General features: G+C 37.2%; 1 protein-coding gene across 1 annotated transcript in view; it reads right to left on the reverse strand.

Annotated features, from left to right (window-relative positions):
* The window catches only part of MED16 (mediator complex subunit 16), an 80192-nt gene extending 64952 nt beyond the window's left edge, over positions 1–15240 (reverse strand). Inside the window, exons 1-2 of the mRNA XM_081735791.1 lie at positions 15022–15240; positions 2371–2490 (exon numbers count right to left, since the gene is read on the reverse strand). Coding sequence (XP_081591917.1) covers positions 2371–2438 — 68 coding nt within the window. The 5' untranslated portion in view covers positions 2439–2490; positions 15022–15240. The remainder of the gene's footprint in view (positions 1–2370; positions 2491–15021) is intronic.
* Positions 15241–16960: the final 1720 nt, after the last annotated feature.

Raw genomic sequence — 16960 nt, forward strand, 5'->3', positions numbered from 1 at the left:
GTTTTCGGAGACAACAGGATGGATTCCCGAAATCATCCCAGGAATATATATATATATATAAAAATCCGATTAGGATTCCCAGGGCACATAACAGGTAAGTGATTGAAATGAAATTAAATCTTTACTTTGATGACGTATTGAGTTAAACCATTTAAGGATATAAACATAAACTCAAGTGAATAATGATGGAAGTACTGATCGAATGAAAGGAGCGAGCGAGAAAAAGAGAAAAAATTAGAAGAAATCCACGGATACAGGGTTATCTACCAAAAACTCACATTGCTTGGAATCAAAATTTTCAACCATTCCAATGAGAGATAAGAACTCTCACGCTAAGCAAAATATTTATGGATTACTTAATGCTGTAAGTACTTTGGATACTTTGGTACTATAATTTCAATTGTTAACCTTTAAAGATTATTACCAGTGATGATGTGTATTGTATAAGCGAGCGATCCTCCCTTCCCTCTTTCACCTCACTAATTTTAACCCCAAACTACATGAGTAAGTACTTACTAATTGATGCTACAATATAACTAACACATAAAAGACAACAGTGTATCCCATGACTACTCTCCTTACATTAGTGAATTATATCAGTTATCGCTGTAACCTTCTTCAGTCCCAATTCTTTTTTTAAAAATTGATTTGCCATGTACAGCGTTTATATTTTTTATTTATTTTTTTTTACAAGAACTAACTTCTGTAATAGTTACGTAACTAATCAAGCTTTATACGAAGAATTGGAACTGAAGAATGGTACAGCGATAACCGACATAATTCACTAATATTGTATAAGGAAAGTAGTCGCAGTATACAGAAATAGATGAAGCAATTATTTATACAAGTCAGTCTCTAATCTCGAACAAAATACACATTATGTTTTATAAAAATCGAAGTATTTTTACCCACTATTTTATTTAAATCCAAAGCGTCAACCCATCCAACATCAAACACTACAAAAGATTAGAAATCCTCAGAAAAATTTACGCCATATTATACCAAAAACGGATGACTTTTGTTTACGAAAGCAATCCCGAAACATATTTTTTAAACTAGAGGGTGGAGGCATTCATCCTACATCAGGACACTAAATTCATTGTTCATCTTTGACTATTTTTAATCCCAAGCACCGATCACTGTAGGAGAGCTTCGAATAAAATATGTATAATTAAAAATTGAAACATTTTTATGAAAGGTATCGTGAACTTTTTTTAAAAATTGGGAAAGTTCACCCATCCTTTTATTGTTCAGTAATTTTAGTTCTATCCAGAGGAAGGATTCGAAAACTTCAAAGAAAATGTAGATCACATTGCACTAAGATCAAACTTTTTTTAACGGAAATTTTCGTGCTTTTATTTTATTATTATTTTTTAATTTAGGAAGATATAAATTCACCCTTTCCTTCTTGGTAGATTTTAATCCCAAGCCATGGGGCTAATCTGAATGCTCTAAGAAACTATACACTATGTTTTGTCTAATTCGAATAATATTTTTTAAGAAATAAAGATCTAGCCCGGCATAGTGTAGTTGCTAACGCTCTCACCTTTGGTGTAAGCGGTCCCGGGATCGATTCCCGGTGGGGATACTCGATCGAAAAATCGTAACAACTATTTTTTCAGTTCATCCATCCTGAGTGAGGTTTACCTCACTCATATTAACCAAATGCCGAGATGGTACCTACAGAGTGTCTACTGAGTTTCATTTTTAAAATTCTAGTATATTTCCAGTATGCTCAATATAGCTATCAGCAAAATTCCAGTACCTAATATGATGATCTTTTAAAGTTCTTTAGGAATAATCACACTCTTGATGATTTCAGGTTTGTAAGTGTTTTATTATCAAAAGAATATTTTATTTTTAATAAATTTGGTTAGCCTTGATTTTCTAACATTTTTTAAAGGACTTCCCAACTCACATCATAGCTCTCCACTCCACCCATTGTTTTAAATGTCTAATTACACAATGTATACAACTCTTCCTTTGGAAAATTTACAATCCTCATGGATACAACATTGTTTCTAATTCTATTAAAACAATTTGAAAAAAAAAAAAAAAAGTATTGTCGACAAACTACCAGTTTCATAATTTTTAAGTATGTGGATTAAAATTCCAGTATATTTCCAGTATCAAAATTAAATACCAGTATATTTCCAGTATTAGTAGACACCCTGTACCTAACATTATGGTTCCAGGTCGCTTCCTTCCCTTCCCATTCTTCGGGCAGTGTGATCACCGAGAGACGTCATCCCTCGCTCGTGACATGCCCATAGGTGCCGAAAGCCCAGAAATCTAATTCCAATCCTAAGAAACAAAAATATCTAATTTCTGTTATGGGTGCCAAAAGCTGAACTTGCAGAAATAACTTACCATTCATAATTTAACACATTTTTAGGAATTGCTCTATATTTTCTAGAAACGGTATACACAAGATCCATGATGAAAGAAATCTAGCAGCTGTCTGGTTATGTATCTTTATCACATTATTATCTGAAAAAAAAAAAAAATATTGTAAAAATTCATACTGATTTAAAAAAGCCATTTTAAAAACGTATATTTCATTGTTGTAAAATGTCAACGATGTGATTTCAGTACTGATTGATTTGTCGTATTTGTGTAAGCAGCCTATCTGTAACTCATATATTAGCCTTAAACAGAAACAAATTAATTGCCGAGCAAAACAATATATTCACATTAAAAAGTTACATACAAGTTACAGTTCCGTCAACTAACACTTTAGCTTCATCAGATAGTGTCTGATGAAGCCAAAGTGTTAGTTCCCGAAACTGTCACACGTGCGTAGTTTTTTATTTTATAGTTTTTTAGTATATTATTTTGCTCAGCAGATAATTTGTTTAAGTATACACAAAGCAAAGCTTCTACTTATGGAAAATATATTAGCCGTGTACTTTATGTTTACAAGTGTAAAGTGACAGAAAATTTTACAACTGCTATACGGTAGCTATAATAAGCGATACATAAGAAAGGTGACTGCATTAGATATCACTTTCCGCCAGTGTATTTTTGCTTTTGTACAAAAACTGTATTTTATGTTTACAAGTATAGCATTATTAGCATAAAATCATTACAACTACTACCAGAACTTGTATCACTGGGAAACGCACATTAAGGTACTACTACTAAACTAACCTAAGCTACTCTACTCTACTCTATTAATCGAACTTACTCTACCCTACAAACAAAATCTAGTCTACTCTACTAACATAACCTGGCATATTCTACTAACCTAACCAGGGCCGGCCCTAGTTAGTGCCAGGGTTGGCAAAAACCATGGTTTTTATTTTTTTTTTAAACAAGTTTTTTGGTTTAAACTCTTTTTTTTTTTTTGTTTGTTTAAACCAGGTTTTTTTGGTTTAAATAATTTGTTCTATGTATTTATATTACATACGGACAGAAATAGGTTTGTTTCGCCTTGATGTTATTATGCAACAACAGGATTACGCTGGAAGGGATCACATAAGCTTAAAGCGGAATCCAAACGCTTCTCGGCTCACATCCGAGAGAAACGGTTCTCCATTTGAACTCGAAACCGGGACTAATTGGCCACAAATGCGATGAGTGTGCCGACTCATTCACAAAGGACTCCTGATAAAAGTATTGTACTGATCTCTACATACTCGTTAATATAATTGTCACGAGTCATTTCAGAAGGACAAAAAGATAAACAGTTGCACAAATGAAACCATTATACAGCATTATATATAAATCGGGAAACTCCCGCCTTAGCCATTGGAAAAATCCTGTTATTACTTTAAATGCAAGAAATAACGGAAAAATCCCGCTATTGATTGCCATGTAAAATGTTACGGTCAATGTATCATAATCAGCACGTTAAAACTGAGGTATTAACTTACAAATTTAGACTGTTGACATTATTCAATTAAATTAAAACTGAAAGTCCAATCCAAGCTAATGTTGGAAGCTATGTAGGCAGTCGATAAAATCTGCCAATTTGTATCAATATATTCAAGCAACCTTGGTTTCTTTATAAAACAACAAGCATTCAAGCAAGCAGAAATATACACTTTGGTTTCGTTTCGTATGATTACGCTTAACATCCTTGTGGAATACCTAGGTTATTAAGGAGACTTTTGCTTAAGTGACATGCGAATCACTACTTGGTTTACACTTGAAAGATGGGTTGTTGTTCGACCAAGAATTGAACATGGGATGCCTTAATTAAACGGAGAAAAGGAGATAACTAATGCAGATAGTTTGATATGTGAAAACGACACCATAAAGTTCACACGATTTAAAGCACTTTTCGTTTTTTTAACCAGTTTTTTGTTTGTTTGTTTCTTTTTTTTTTTTTTTGAAAAAAAAAAAAAATAAAACAGTTGGTTTAAACCAGCCAACCCTGGTTAGCGCGGGGCCCCAGGTTTACTTGCACCAAGGTCCGTAGAATATATATATATATATTGCGCTCTCCCTACTGGTCTACTGGTTATACCCATTTCTCTTTATGACGTGTTTCCATCTGTAAATGTTCTGGTGAAAACTGCCACCTTGTTCATTACGTATAGCAGCTAATGTTTCAGAGAAATAACTCAAATGGAAATGCAGACAGTGAATGATTTTAAAATACATATTTCATCCTTGTCCTTGTGCCTTCCAAATTTTAAAGAAAGTTCTGTAGCGGTATTTCACAATTTTCTTCTCTTACAAGTAAACTTCTCGATGTATCTAGTTTCTTGACCAAGCTTGGCAGAGAAGTATGGAATATCAAGAAACGAGCGTAACCAAAATTTAAAGTGCTTCCGTCCATAAAGACGGCCGCAGTGGCCAAAAACCTGATCGATCAGAATAAGCCATAACAATGTATTTCAAGTTTGAAAATTTCATTTTACCTGTAAAACAAAAACACATTACTGACACCGGGAGACAGTAGACATCTATTTGAGGGTACGCTTATCATAGCCGCCATTTTGCAGTCGGCCATCTTGTATCTTGCTAGACTTTTTTAAATAGGAAGGAGGTCATGTAATATATCAAATTGGACTTGAATTTTACGAGAAATACAATGGTAAAGTCTATGTTTCCATATGTTTATATGTGTAAAACATAATGAAATGCACATTGATATGAATCCGTTGGTTCAAAGATATTTTAACAGCTGTATCTTTTCGAAAAAATTCAAGTCGTGAAAAGTTAATGTACGCTAGTGAGAACATCGTAGGTAGCTACTTATTAAAGGTATTATCAGCTTGAAATCGTTATCGACTGCAGACAAAATGAAATACTGATGAGACGATCACAAACCTTAAGCAACTGATGGAAGATGGATGACATATTTTTCATTAAATTATTCGAGTTAAAAGACAATCTTCATAAGCAGCCTCCTATTCAGTACGCACCAGTAGACATTCGGTTTTCACATCCACGCGATCTTTCGCAGGGGAATGCAAAGTTTGTCCTCTGGCTTTGTATTTTTAATATAGCTATAATAAGCAAAAGAATATCAAAAGAAGTTGCACTGAGGCTGATTTAGTTGATATCTCGGTATTCACGGTAGTATCACATGACAATCAGTAGGAACGCCACGGACTTTTACTTAGTGAGTGTTCAAAAATAAGAGAGGAGGTGCATCCAGAATAATGATATACATCTTTGAGTTGAGTTGAATTGAATATGAGTTTAACGTCCCGTTTAGCGGCGAGGCTATATGAGACGTGGACCTACTGAGTAACGTGGAATCCGAACCACATGAGCTCCCGCCGGGAATCGAACCCGGGTCTCCCACGCCAAAGGCGCGTACGCTAACAGCTTAGCCACGGAGGAGCTCAATATACATCTTTATACAAACTCAAAGAAAACATTATTTTTTTGCCCAGGGGTGTGTGTAAGGAAATTTGGGGGAGTGTTAATGGTGTCCAGAATATTTCCTGGGCGTAATATATATTTTTACTACAGAAGTTGTAAACGTATAAAAATAAAGACATTAGTGCAGCATTAAATTCAGAAGATATTTATTTATGCCCGGAAATGGATGTACCTGTATTGCAATATGTTGTTGTGTGTACTTGACAACCGAAAGTAGCAGTCATCTTAATGGTATCATAGCGACTTGGCCGGGAGCCCCGCGAACAGAAAGGCATGTATTAATTACATGTATTAGGAACAAAATTTAGCCATAGTGACTACAATGAAATTATTTGCTCTGGAGCCTAATAAGCTGTTAAAACGGCACTAGCACGGGGCCCGATTGCGAGCAATCGGTTCAATCGGCTTAAGGCCAGCCCTGAACCTCACCTATCCTACTCTACAATACTAACCAAATTTATGCTTGTAGTGACCACTCAGCACAAGTTGTGCATGTTTTTCGTGTCTAACCGTTTTAATGGGATATTAGTTTGTTAGCACGTTATACATCTGTACATAATTATTTGGGCATGCGCCACGAAAATATAAGATACCATTAGCATAATTTTTAGAGCAAGAGCGACAGAAAATAATTTTAAAAAGCGAGCCCACATTCTTACTCTTCACGACGTTTCCTTTAATAGGTTTCAGTAAGTTAGCTTACCTTTAGTTTCCAATTTCTCGAAAATCAACAGTTCTAGTAACTTTCTTTCGCATGCCTGAACTGAGCCAAGAAATGACATGTCACTAATCAAATACCACCTTTTAAAGTGCTATCAATAGATTTTATCACGGAACATCGGTAGAGGTACGTCAAATTTTAAAAAGCATTTTACTTGCTTCAAATGATTTCCTAAGACATTCTGGACTGTTATTAGCCTGCCGCATGCCGACATTATTACGTACTGACTGATAATATGCGAGCAAACTGCGAATATAAATGCATGTCCTGACGTACGCCATAAAAACGACTGCACAAAAATAAATAAATAAATAATACAGAATACAACTTGTGCTAGATGACCATTAAAAGATGGAATGCTATCTAACCGAATTAGGGCAAAGAACGCAGCAGCAGAGCGTCCGTGTGAAGCAGGCGCATCAGCGTCGAAAAGTATGAATAAAAACGAGGATAGTGTAACAAAATATTTGATAAGTTATTAGGGTGAGTTCGCCAATAGTCGACCGCCATCCAATAGTCGACCATTTTTGCTTACTATTGTGTATATAAAATATATCTAATGGTCTTTTGGAGCGGAACGTGATTCGCGATAAAGCTTGCATCATATACCACCAATGACAATCATTGTTTCCCTCTTCCTTGGCCAGCTGGTCGTCTTTCACCGATAAATTTCAACGTATCTGTAGAATTACGACTCAGGTGCACAGTTTACGACAGCGTGTAATGGGAATCTTGTGCACCTGTTATTTTTCGCTTTTCTGAGGATATAGATAGTACGTGAGGTAAGAAATGTTTTTGTTACAAAACTAAGTTATTCTAGAAACTGTACAGTATAATTTGTCAATAACTGGATAGTATTAAATGAAAAAATACATGTTAAAATGTGGTCGGAATTTGGCATTTTTTCTTTCCCATACAAACCAATTGTCGACCAAGGGTGGTCGATTATTGGATTATTTGAGAGTGCGCCAAATTGCTTCAAATTATTTCCTGTTTGGTAATAAGGTCTGTTCTTCAACATGCATGTATAAAATTTTTGATTTCGTGACATATTCTAAAAATCGACCGCCTGTTTCTTGTGTTGGTCGACTATTGGAATATTTCTTGCCACCTGTCGACCGCACTGTTTCATACTATGTTTCGCGTTTTGCTGACTGGAATTTGTTCAGTAACTTAGTTGAAAGTTTCTTTTTATGACGATCTACTATTTCAATGTGAAACCAAGTTTTTTTTCTTCTTTTACACGAGAACAAGAAGCCCTCCTCGCTGGTCTAATGGATAGCAACCGTGCCTTTGGTGCTCTGTGTCCCGGGTTCAATTCGAAGCGGGAGAGCATAGAACGAATTAAAGCGGTTTGAATATTACTGTAATAATAGTCTTGATCCTAAGAAGGGACGTTAAACCATAATAAACAAAGAAACAAGCAAACAAACGAGAACAAGAAGGGTTTCCTGTACCTCTACTACGTCTTCCTGAATGAGAGAAATAATAATACTTTCTTTGAGGCATGTACCAGACACGTTGTCCAGTGCCTAGCCTGCTGGATTACGAATTGGGAATGGAGAGATGTGCGGGTTGAAACCCCAATGCCGGCCCTTCTAACAGGTTTCTTAGGGGTTTTGTCAGTTATACCAGGCGCATGTCATGATGTTACCTACATAATAGGCTCTGGCTGACACCTTTCCTCATCCTTCTCCCTCCCCTATCCCGTCCTGTGCCACAAATGCTTAAAGGACATAAATAAATTCAACAAAATTCAAGTAAGTGTTAAAGTATGCTGCTTTGTAATAAAGTCCTGGGTTCAATTTTCCATGGGAATACAATTGGTTCGGAGCTCATGTTAAACTCTAGGTCTCACGTCCTTGCGACGTCATCATCATCCGATTAATGTCAATAAAAAATATTGATTCACTCGGCTCAGGTTTTTTCAGGTCAGAACCTGCTTTCGGGAAGAACACTGAAATATTAAGAGTATCAATATTGAAAAACAACTTTTGTTAATATTTGGTCTAGGAATTAATTCGTGCGGTTTTACAAAAGATGGCGTAACTAGCTTATTGTCCCATAGTTTCGTTGATCCAAACATGCGTTGAAAACTACTGTCATTGAGCATCTTGTTTAGTATATGTCAGTTGCTTGAAGCGGAAACAACAACATTTTTTCTTCAACTGAAAATGGCGCATTTTGTGCCTGATAAAGTGTTTTTGCGGGGAGTTATTCTTCATTGCTTTAACATGAAGAAAAGTGCTACCGCAAGTCATCATATTTTAGTGGAAGTGTTTGGTGACCATGCTCTAGCTGAGCGAACGTGTCAGAAGTGGTTTGCACGGTTTAAAGGTGGTGATTTCAGCTTGGAAGACCAAAAGCAATTTGGACAGCCAAAAGAATTTGAAGATGAAGAATTGAGAGCATTGCTTGATCAGGATTCGTGTCAAACGCAGGACGAACTTGCAGAAGCATTTGGAGTTGAGCAAACAACAGTTTCCAAACGTCTCAAAGCCATAGGAATGATTCAAAAGATGTCTTATTGGGTTTCACATGAATTGAAAAGAAAGACGTTGAAAGAACAAAAACCGTTTGCGAATTGCTGCTTCAAAGACAGAAAAGGAAGGGATTTTTGCATCGAATTGTAACTGGTGATGAGAAGTGGATTTATTACGAGAATCCTAAGCGAAAAAAGGCCTGGGTGAAGCAAGGTGAACCAGGTCCTTCACAACCGAAACGAGATATTCATTGTGCAAAGGTTATGCTGTATATATGGTGGGATTTGAAACGTGTGGTGTACTATGAACTTCTGAAACTTGGTGAAACTATTAATGGACACCGCTATCGACAACAATTAATGCGTTTGAAGCAAGCTCTGGCCTGAAAACGACCAGAATGGAATAACAGGCATAATAAACTTATTTATCAAGATGATAACGCTCGACCACATGTCGCAAAACCGGTCAAAACCTATTTGGAAAATGTCGGATGGAAAGTGATACTCCACCCGCGATATTCACCAGACACTGCTCCGCCTGACTACTACTTGATCGATTGCATGAATAACGATTTGATTGGACAGCGGTTCACATCTTCAGAAAATATCGAAAAATGGATCTTTGATTAGATTGCGTCAAAAGATGAGAAATTCTTTCGACACGGAATCCGTAAATTGCCTGAAAGATGGGAGAAAGTAGTGGCTAGCAATGGACAATATTTTTGTTAACGTATTCATTTACTTTGTTTTTGAAATAAAGCTTCAATTTTTATTAAAAACCGCACGAATTAATTCCTAGACCAAATATATTCTTGATTACTTCTGCTTTGTAATATAGCAATGCATTTTGTTGTTAGAAATATGGCGAAGCATTTTAAATTTTATGTATTTTTGACAGATTTCCGCTATTCGGGCTCCGGGATATAAAAGAAAATTTTTCCGCTATTCGGAATTTGATATGCTGTGCACCTTAGAAGCTGTAAGAACAAAACAACTTTCAGTTCGTGATGCCTGTAAAAGGTTTGGTGTGCCAAAGACAACAGTTTTAGACAAATTACATGGAGTTCAGTTTGCACCACTTATTGCAGAGGTCCTAGCAACAGCAGCAACACCGTCAACAATAAAAAATGGGTTTCGCAAATGTGGACTGTATCCTTTCAATCCGGACGCTGTTGACTACACAAAATGCATCAAGAGTGTATGCAAAAACATAGAGAGTACTTCCACTCAGCCAAATGTTAGTGAAGAAGACCTTCGTACTGCAAGAAAAGTTATTACTGTGTACAAGGATGAACTTCAAAAGGCTGCGGTTGACTTCAACACAGTTCTTGAAGTTTTGAAACTTCCAGCAGAAAAGCCGATGGACGAAGCACTACAAACTGATGTTAAAAGTGCCAACTTACCATTAGATGACGAAGTTGCAGTTGGTGAAATCCCTGTAGTTGATGACAACAATGAACACTTGTCTCAAGCTACTCTCACTGTTGGAAAGGATTTACTAAATGATCTTCTCCAGCCATTGGCTGTTGAAGCCAATCCAAGTGCAACAACTGAAAACAGAGTGAATATAACATCTATTCTACCAACGAAATCTGAGAAATTCGACACCATTGCAGCACAAGAGAAAGAGGAAATCAGTATTGTGCCAAACAAAGAATCAGTTATGTCTGCTCCAACAACAGAATCAGAGAGGCCTTTAATAAGAAAGGAAGCGTCTATTCCAGAATTTGTGCCATCAAATGAGAAGGAAACACATCAACTACACTGAATGAAACTGAACCTATGAAAGATATTCAGCAAGATACTTATTCTCTCAAAGAACCTCCTACTGAAGCTCTGGTTTCTATACCAGAAGCACAGCAAGAAACAAGGGACGTTGAAAGCGATGCTGTTGCTGGACCAAGTGAATCAAGTCAGAAGAATATCGCAACAACCCCTAAAACTATCAGACCAATATATATAACGCCAACTTTTAAAAAGCATCTGTTCTGGCCTAAGAGTCCAGTCAAAAAGCCTAAGAAGAAGGTAGAGAAAGATACCGTTTTTGCAAATAGCTCAGAAGAATATCGCCGCGCACTGACTGCAAAACAAGAAGAACAGAAGAAACTAGAGGAGGAAAAGAAACGCAAAAGGGATGAAAGAACAGCAAAAAAGAGCAACAAACTGGAAAATCCAAAGAAACGATCGAAGACGACGACCACTGCTGTTGTAGAAGAACATCACAATGAAGAAGATGTAATTGATTACGGCGTTGGAGCCATATGCGCAGGATGTGGAGTGATAATAAACAATTTTGCTTTGGAATGTGAGGATAAACCAGTGGGTTGCGATCATTGTGATAAATGGTTCCATCTTCGGTGTACCGAATTATCTGGGTATACATAAGAAGAACTTGCAGATAAGCTGTTCCTGTGCGCAGATTGTACCATGTAAATGATTTGAATAAACAATGAGGAACTTACTGTTATTACATGAAAAGATAACTCAATGTGCTCAAGTAACTCAAAAGAGAAACCTAACACGGGAGAGAAACCTTATCATATGTGAGACGATAACTCGACGTGCTGCAGTAACAAAGGAGAGAAATCTTATCATATATGAGAAGATAACTCGATGTGCTGAAGTAACACAGGAGAGAAACCTTATCACATATGAGAAGATAACTCGAAGTGCTCAAATAACAGAGGAGAGAAACCTTATCATCATGAGAAGATAACTCGATGTGCTCAAGTGACACCGGAGAGAAACATATTTCACACAGGAAAAAAGTGAACACTTAGGATTTTCTAAATTATTAGATACTCATACTTTGTTTAGGATTTGTAAAACCGTAATATAAGTGATAAGATAGCGTGTGCATATAACGGAGGAGAGAAGTCTTGTTTCACGTGAAAGATCTATTTAATACTCAAATCCATTATTCCAAAATAAAATAGCTATGTACCCAATCCTAATAGCGTGATTCTTTCATTTATAATCACTAAGGAGAAAACTTTATTGAAAATTAAATAAAATCTTTATAATCGTTTTGTGAAGTTCAAATCTCGCGAATAATACAATTTCGAAATATCTCCTAAGGCAATCAATTACTTCTACGTGATAGAAACGATAGAAATTGCGCGCGGTCGACTAATAGCATGAATGCGGTCGACTACTGAGCGATGATGGTCGACAAGTGGGAATTTTGATGAGTTTTCGTAAAATCTATTTTTATATCATTGCAAAATTTTAAAAGTGAGCAGTTAACACAGGCATGGTACAAAAGAACCCAAATAAAGCAAATAATTCACTTTTGTCAAATACTATGAAATCATCACGCTTTATAAGTGCTTAGAAGTAAGATTTTTTTTCAGCGGTCGACTATTGGCGAACTCACCCTACATACAGAGCACTTGTGATGGTTTCACACTAGTAACTCTATACTTGTAAACATAAGTTACTCACATCATATATAAATACCCTGCTGGTGAAATTAGTATGTTACACACTCATCATTCCAATATGCACACACTCATTTGAAATGAAATAAAATCTGTAAGTTTTACGTCCCACGATTCTGCCGGTTAGGCTAAAGGAGACGGTAATTATGAGAAATGAATGAAATGGTGCAATAAAGATAGCGGGAGGAAACAGAAGAACCCCGAAAAAACCAACGCACATGGTGTTTATCCACCATAAAGTTCACTTGGAGGGGGCCCAAGTCGAACCCGGAACCCCAAACACGAAAGGTGAACGCTCTACCACTGAGCCACCGCGGCTCCTCACTCATTTGAACTCTAGTATAGTGCTTGTGATCGTTTGACACAAGTAACCGTGCAGTTTTACTTTTGGCGCACCACTCGAAATAATAGAAAAATTACAATTCTTTCACTAATGTCCTTGTTATTGCTTCCTAAATGATTTATACTTGGCGATATGAAAACATCTCACATGGCGTAAATGAAATCCAAGAGGTCATCATAAGCAATTGTTGAAAAATTAAAATTCTTTTACGATATTTCCGTATAAACACGGCATCCGGATGCATAAAAACTATAGTGAAAAAACAACCAGCCTGTGCTAGGTGACCATTGAAAAGCACGAATGCCATCTTGCCGAGTCAGAACAAGGCGAAACTAGGGCCAAGGAGTTCCAGCGAGTGGGTGCGTTCCAAGGAATCAGGCGCATCAGCAAAGGTGGGTATGCACGTAAGCAAGGGAAGCGAGCACGTAAACGAAAGGGTTTTCTGAACGATACAAGTTTCAACAGCACTTACCATGGTTTCATCCTAGTAGTTCATCATGATACACTTGTAAACAAAAAATACAGATGTATTAATTTGTATTTAATTTTATCGCTTGTAGAAATTTCTTAATTATAAATATATATGTTCATGCAAAGTATTGAATTTTATCTCTAAACATTCCAAACTGTGGTGCGGGAAAGCCAACCAGCACTTACGTTCATCACAGTTTGTAATCGTAAATTACTGGTTTCGTACGTTGTGCAGAAATACTGTAACTGTGGAAATTAAGTATTAAACTCTCCTCTTTCATACGCACCCACTAATTTTAACCGTAAAATTACCGTATTTATGACGGACTATTCTACATCAGTACAGAAACACCTTTTTACTGCGCCATTATTGGTTAACTTACAATGCCCGCTCCAGCTGGTATACTCAATCACGAACAAGAAATTACACTCTAATAATTTTATGAAAATGGATCAAAACTTAACTAACCTTAAGCTAGCTAACTCGTTTCTATCCCTATCTTATTTTACCCTACTCTAGGATTAGTAGCGTATCGCCGGACCAATTTTAGGGAATTTACCGGGTCAATTGGAGAATCTATTTAAGTTTGTGTGGAGGAATGAGTAAAAGTGAAGTAAAATAGTAAAAATGAACAAAGTCGTCTTTGTTTGTTCTTTTTGATGATGTAAGCGGCACTGTATGTGGAGTCGGAAGGGTTCATTTCTTATGATATAGTAGCGCAAAAGGAATGGCGCTGGGGAAGGAAACTGTTGTACACGATTTTCTTCTTGAAACTGGAAAAGTTCACAAGCTTCAGTTTTGAAGGTAAGTGGCTTCTAACTGAACGGGAATGGGTACATGTTCCGTTAAGGGGTCCAAAACTACACTGGACCCCCTTAAGCTAACCTAACCTTACCTGACCTAAGCTAACTAACCTAATATAACGTTATATTATGTAATCAAACGAAAATCAATAGAAAGAAGTGGTGTCAAAAACACTGTACCCCCTTAAACGAAACATTGACCCGGGAATGTACTTCTGCATAGTGGACAAAAGCTGTATTGCATGTTAACAATTGAAGCGTTGCAAGTATGAAACCATGACAAGTGTTATTGAATTTGTTATGATCGCCAAAACCCACATGTTGTCAGTACCCACGGTTACGTGTATACCTACCTTCGCTGACGCGCCTGCTTCCTTCGGATGCAGCCCCATACTGCGCTCCTGCCGTGACGAGGTTAGATAGCGCTCGTGCTTTTTAGTGGCCACCTAGCAGGTAGGTTTGGTTTTTTGCACAGTAGTTCTTATGCCGCTAACGTAACTTAATGTAATCCAACAAAATATAAAAGAATGCAGTACATTTGGTGCTTTTTTTCAGCTTTCAAATGGTCCGACCATACGGCACTAATGCCCTAACCTACTATACCCTTTCAAAGCGGCCTTACTTATCGATGCGCCGCTGGAGCGTGTATTATAAAGCTTACAACAGTACTTTCATTTGCAATAACAAAATTTGGCCGTAGCAGTTATAGTTGACAGGTCTCAGATCTAGACTAGACCTGCATCCTACATTCAACTCCTGTAGCTTACACAATACAAACTTTTAGCCTTTGATTCCATTTAGGAACTACAACCTCTCCTCTTTTTTTAAAATACTAATTTGCCTTGTATCCTGTATATATCAATTATTGTTACTATTATCATTGAATCGTTTTATGATACAATATATAGGTATATCTCACCTGTGCAATATTTTAGATCCTTCAAATGTCTGTTTATTCGGCAAAAGTATACATTTTCATGATCTCAAATAATAAAACGTATGACCCGAATTCCAGTTGTCCGCCGAAGCATAAGCACCAAAGTATCAAGCTAAACGGTTTCAGCAGTAGCCGTAGCCGACAAAATATTGCCGCATACGTAAAGCCAAATGTACACAAGTAAATCGTTCTTCTTCTTCTTCTTCTTCTGCGAGAACTACTTGCCTTACCGAAGATCGCTCTCTCGTCAAATGTAGGCGGTGCTTTGAAAAGAAAAAGTTGATAACATGAGATATATCTTTAGATACTTATAAGATGCGAAATAACGTAGTTCCAAGGATAAGATCCTTGCGTAGATCGTTGTAAATAAAGGTAATAGGCACTGGCGTCTCTGATATGTAAAATTTGGGGGGGACATCACAGAAATTGATTTAAATGGTATTTCGTAGTCCAACCTGTTTATTATCGTCGACTCCATTTTACCTTTCTGCTTACCTTCACGGACCTGCTAACGTATAACAAGAACTCTGTTTTAATCGTTTCACAGCCTGACTATTATATTCCAAATAAATATAATAATTATTGTTTAAATGTTATTCTATCGTTAGTAAATAATTAAATTAGAATAAAATATTGAATCTTTTGTACTTCAAAATATTGGGAGGGACGTGGCCCCCTCGATCCCCCGCCAGAGACGCCCGTTGTAATAGGCATTAAGAACGGGTGGAGATAAGGTGAAAATTAAGGAATCTACATTAAATTAACCAGAACCGTGAAATTGATGAAGAATTGCGAGAAATGGCTGGCGATATTACTGTAGAGATAACAAGAGAAAATTAGATGATTGATGAAGACAGTATCGAGACCACAATTACAAAGTCGAGTACCGGTAGTGCGTTTTCGAAGAAGATATAAACGGTGGGGAGTATACAGAATGTGAAGTCTGTTACGGAGAAGAAAATGGAAGTAGGAGGGAGAGAGAATATGGTGAATGAACCAAGATGGAGAACGGAGAGAACGAGGATGATGCCAGTACCAAGGTACCTTTGTACTTGAGGCATTATAAGCAGTCCAGCGTTGATAATGAAGTGTTGTAAGTAGTGGGAAAAGGTCAATAGGCGAGACTGAAAGGTGCTTTGCAGGGCTCTGAATCGGATTGCGGCATCAGCTATGGAATTCCCGAGTATGCCTACATGACCTTTAGACCAGATTAAGGAAATAGTATAGTTGAGGGAAATGCGACAGTGTAAAAGCAGACGAATTTCATAAAGGATCCAGGAGGATTTCGAAGTCCAGCGTTGATTCTAGGAGAGATTTAGCCTCAGCGGTGATACAGATGGATACTGATACTGACGAAAATGAAGAAGAGTCGCAAATAAGGCATGAGTTTCAGTGAGAAAAGTAGTGACATAATGGGACAGTTTAAAGTTGAAACACTGTTGAAGGGAGGAATCGTAAAAGGCTGATCCCAAATGCAAGCTCTGGACAGAACCGTCACAATACAAAAGCACATTGTGCTGAGGGAGAGGAGGAATGACAGAGGCGAAATGATGTTGGTAAGAGACGGGAGTAGAAAGGTGGATGGGATGGTATTGCGGAAAAATGATAGAAAGAGATTAGGAAAAACAGGATAGTCATGGAGGGACAAAGGAAGAGCATACGTGCGCTGGATATATAACAGATGTGGTGCAAGGTCAAGGTAACTTGTGTATATGAAAGGGAGAGATGCGAGATATGGAGAACGTTTGCGGCCTGTATGAAGGTGTCAGGCAGAGTGAGTTTAGGGAGGAGAGAGGATCGGGTAAATTGGAAACGTTGAAGACGGAATTTGTCTGAGAGGTGTTTCAACTGAATTGCTAAGGGTTTAACTCGGGTCTCAGAATAAAGCGCAGTAGTAGTATACGTGCGCTGGAAGGAAGGC

The sequence above is a fragment of the Thermobia domestica genome, chromosome 13 (genome assembly GCF_964235325.1).
Source record: "Thermobia domestica chromosome 13, izTheDome1.hap1.1, whole genome shotgun sequence".
NCBI lineage: Eukaryota > Metazoa > Arthropoda > Insecta > Zygentoma > Lepismatidae > Thermobia > Thermobia domestica.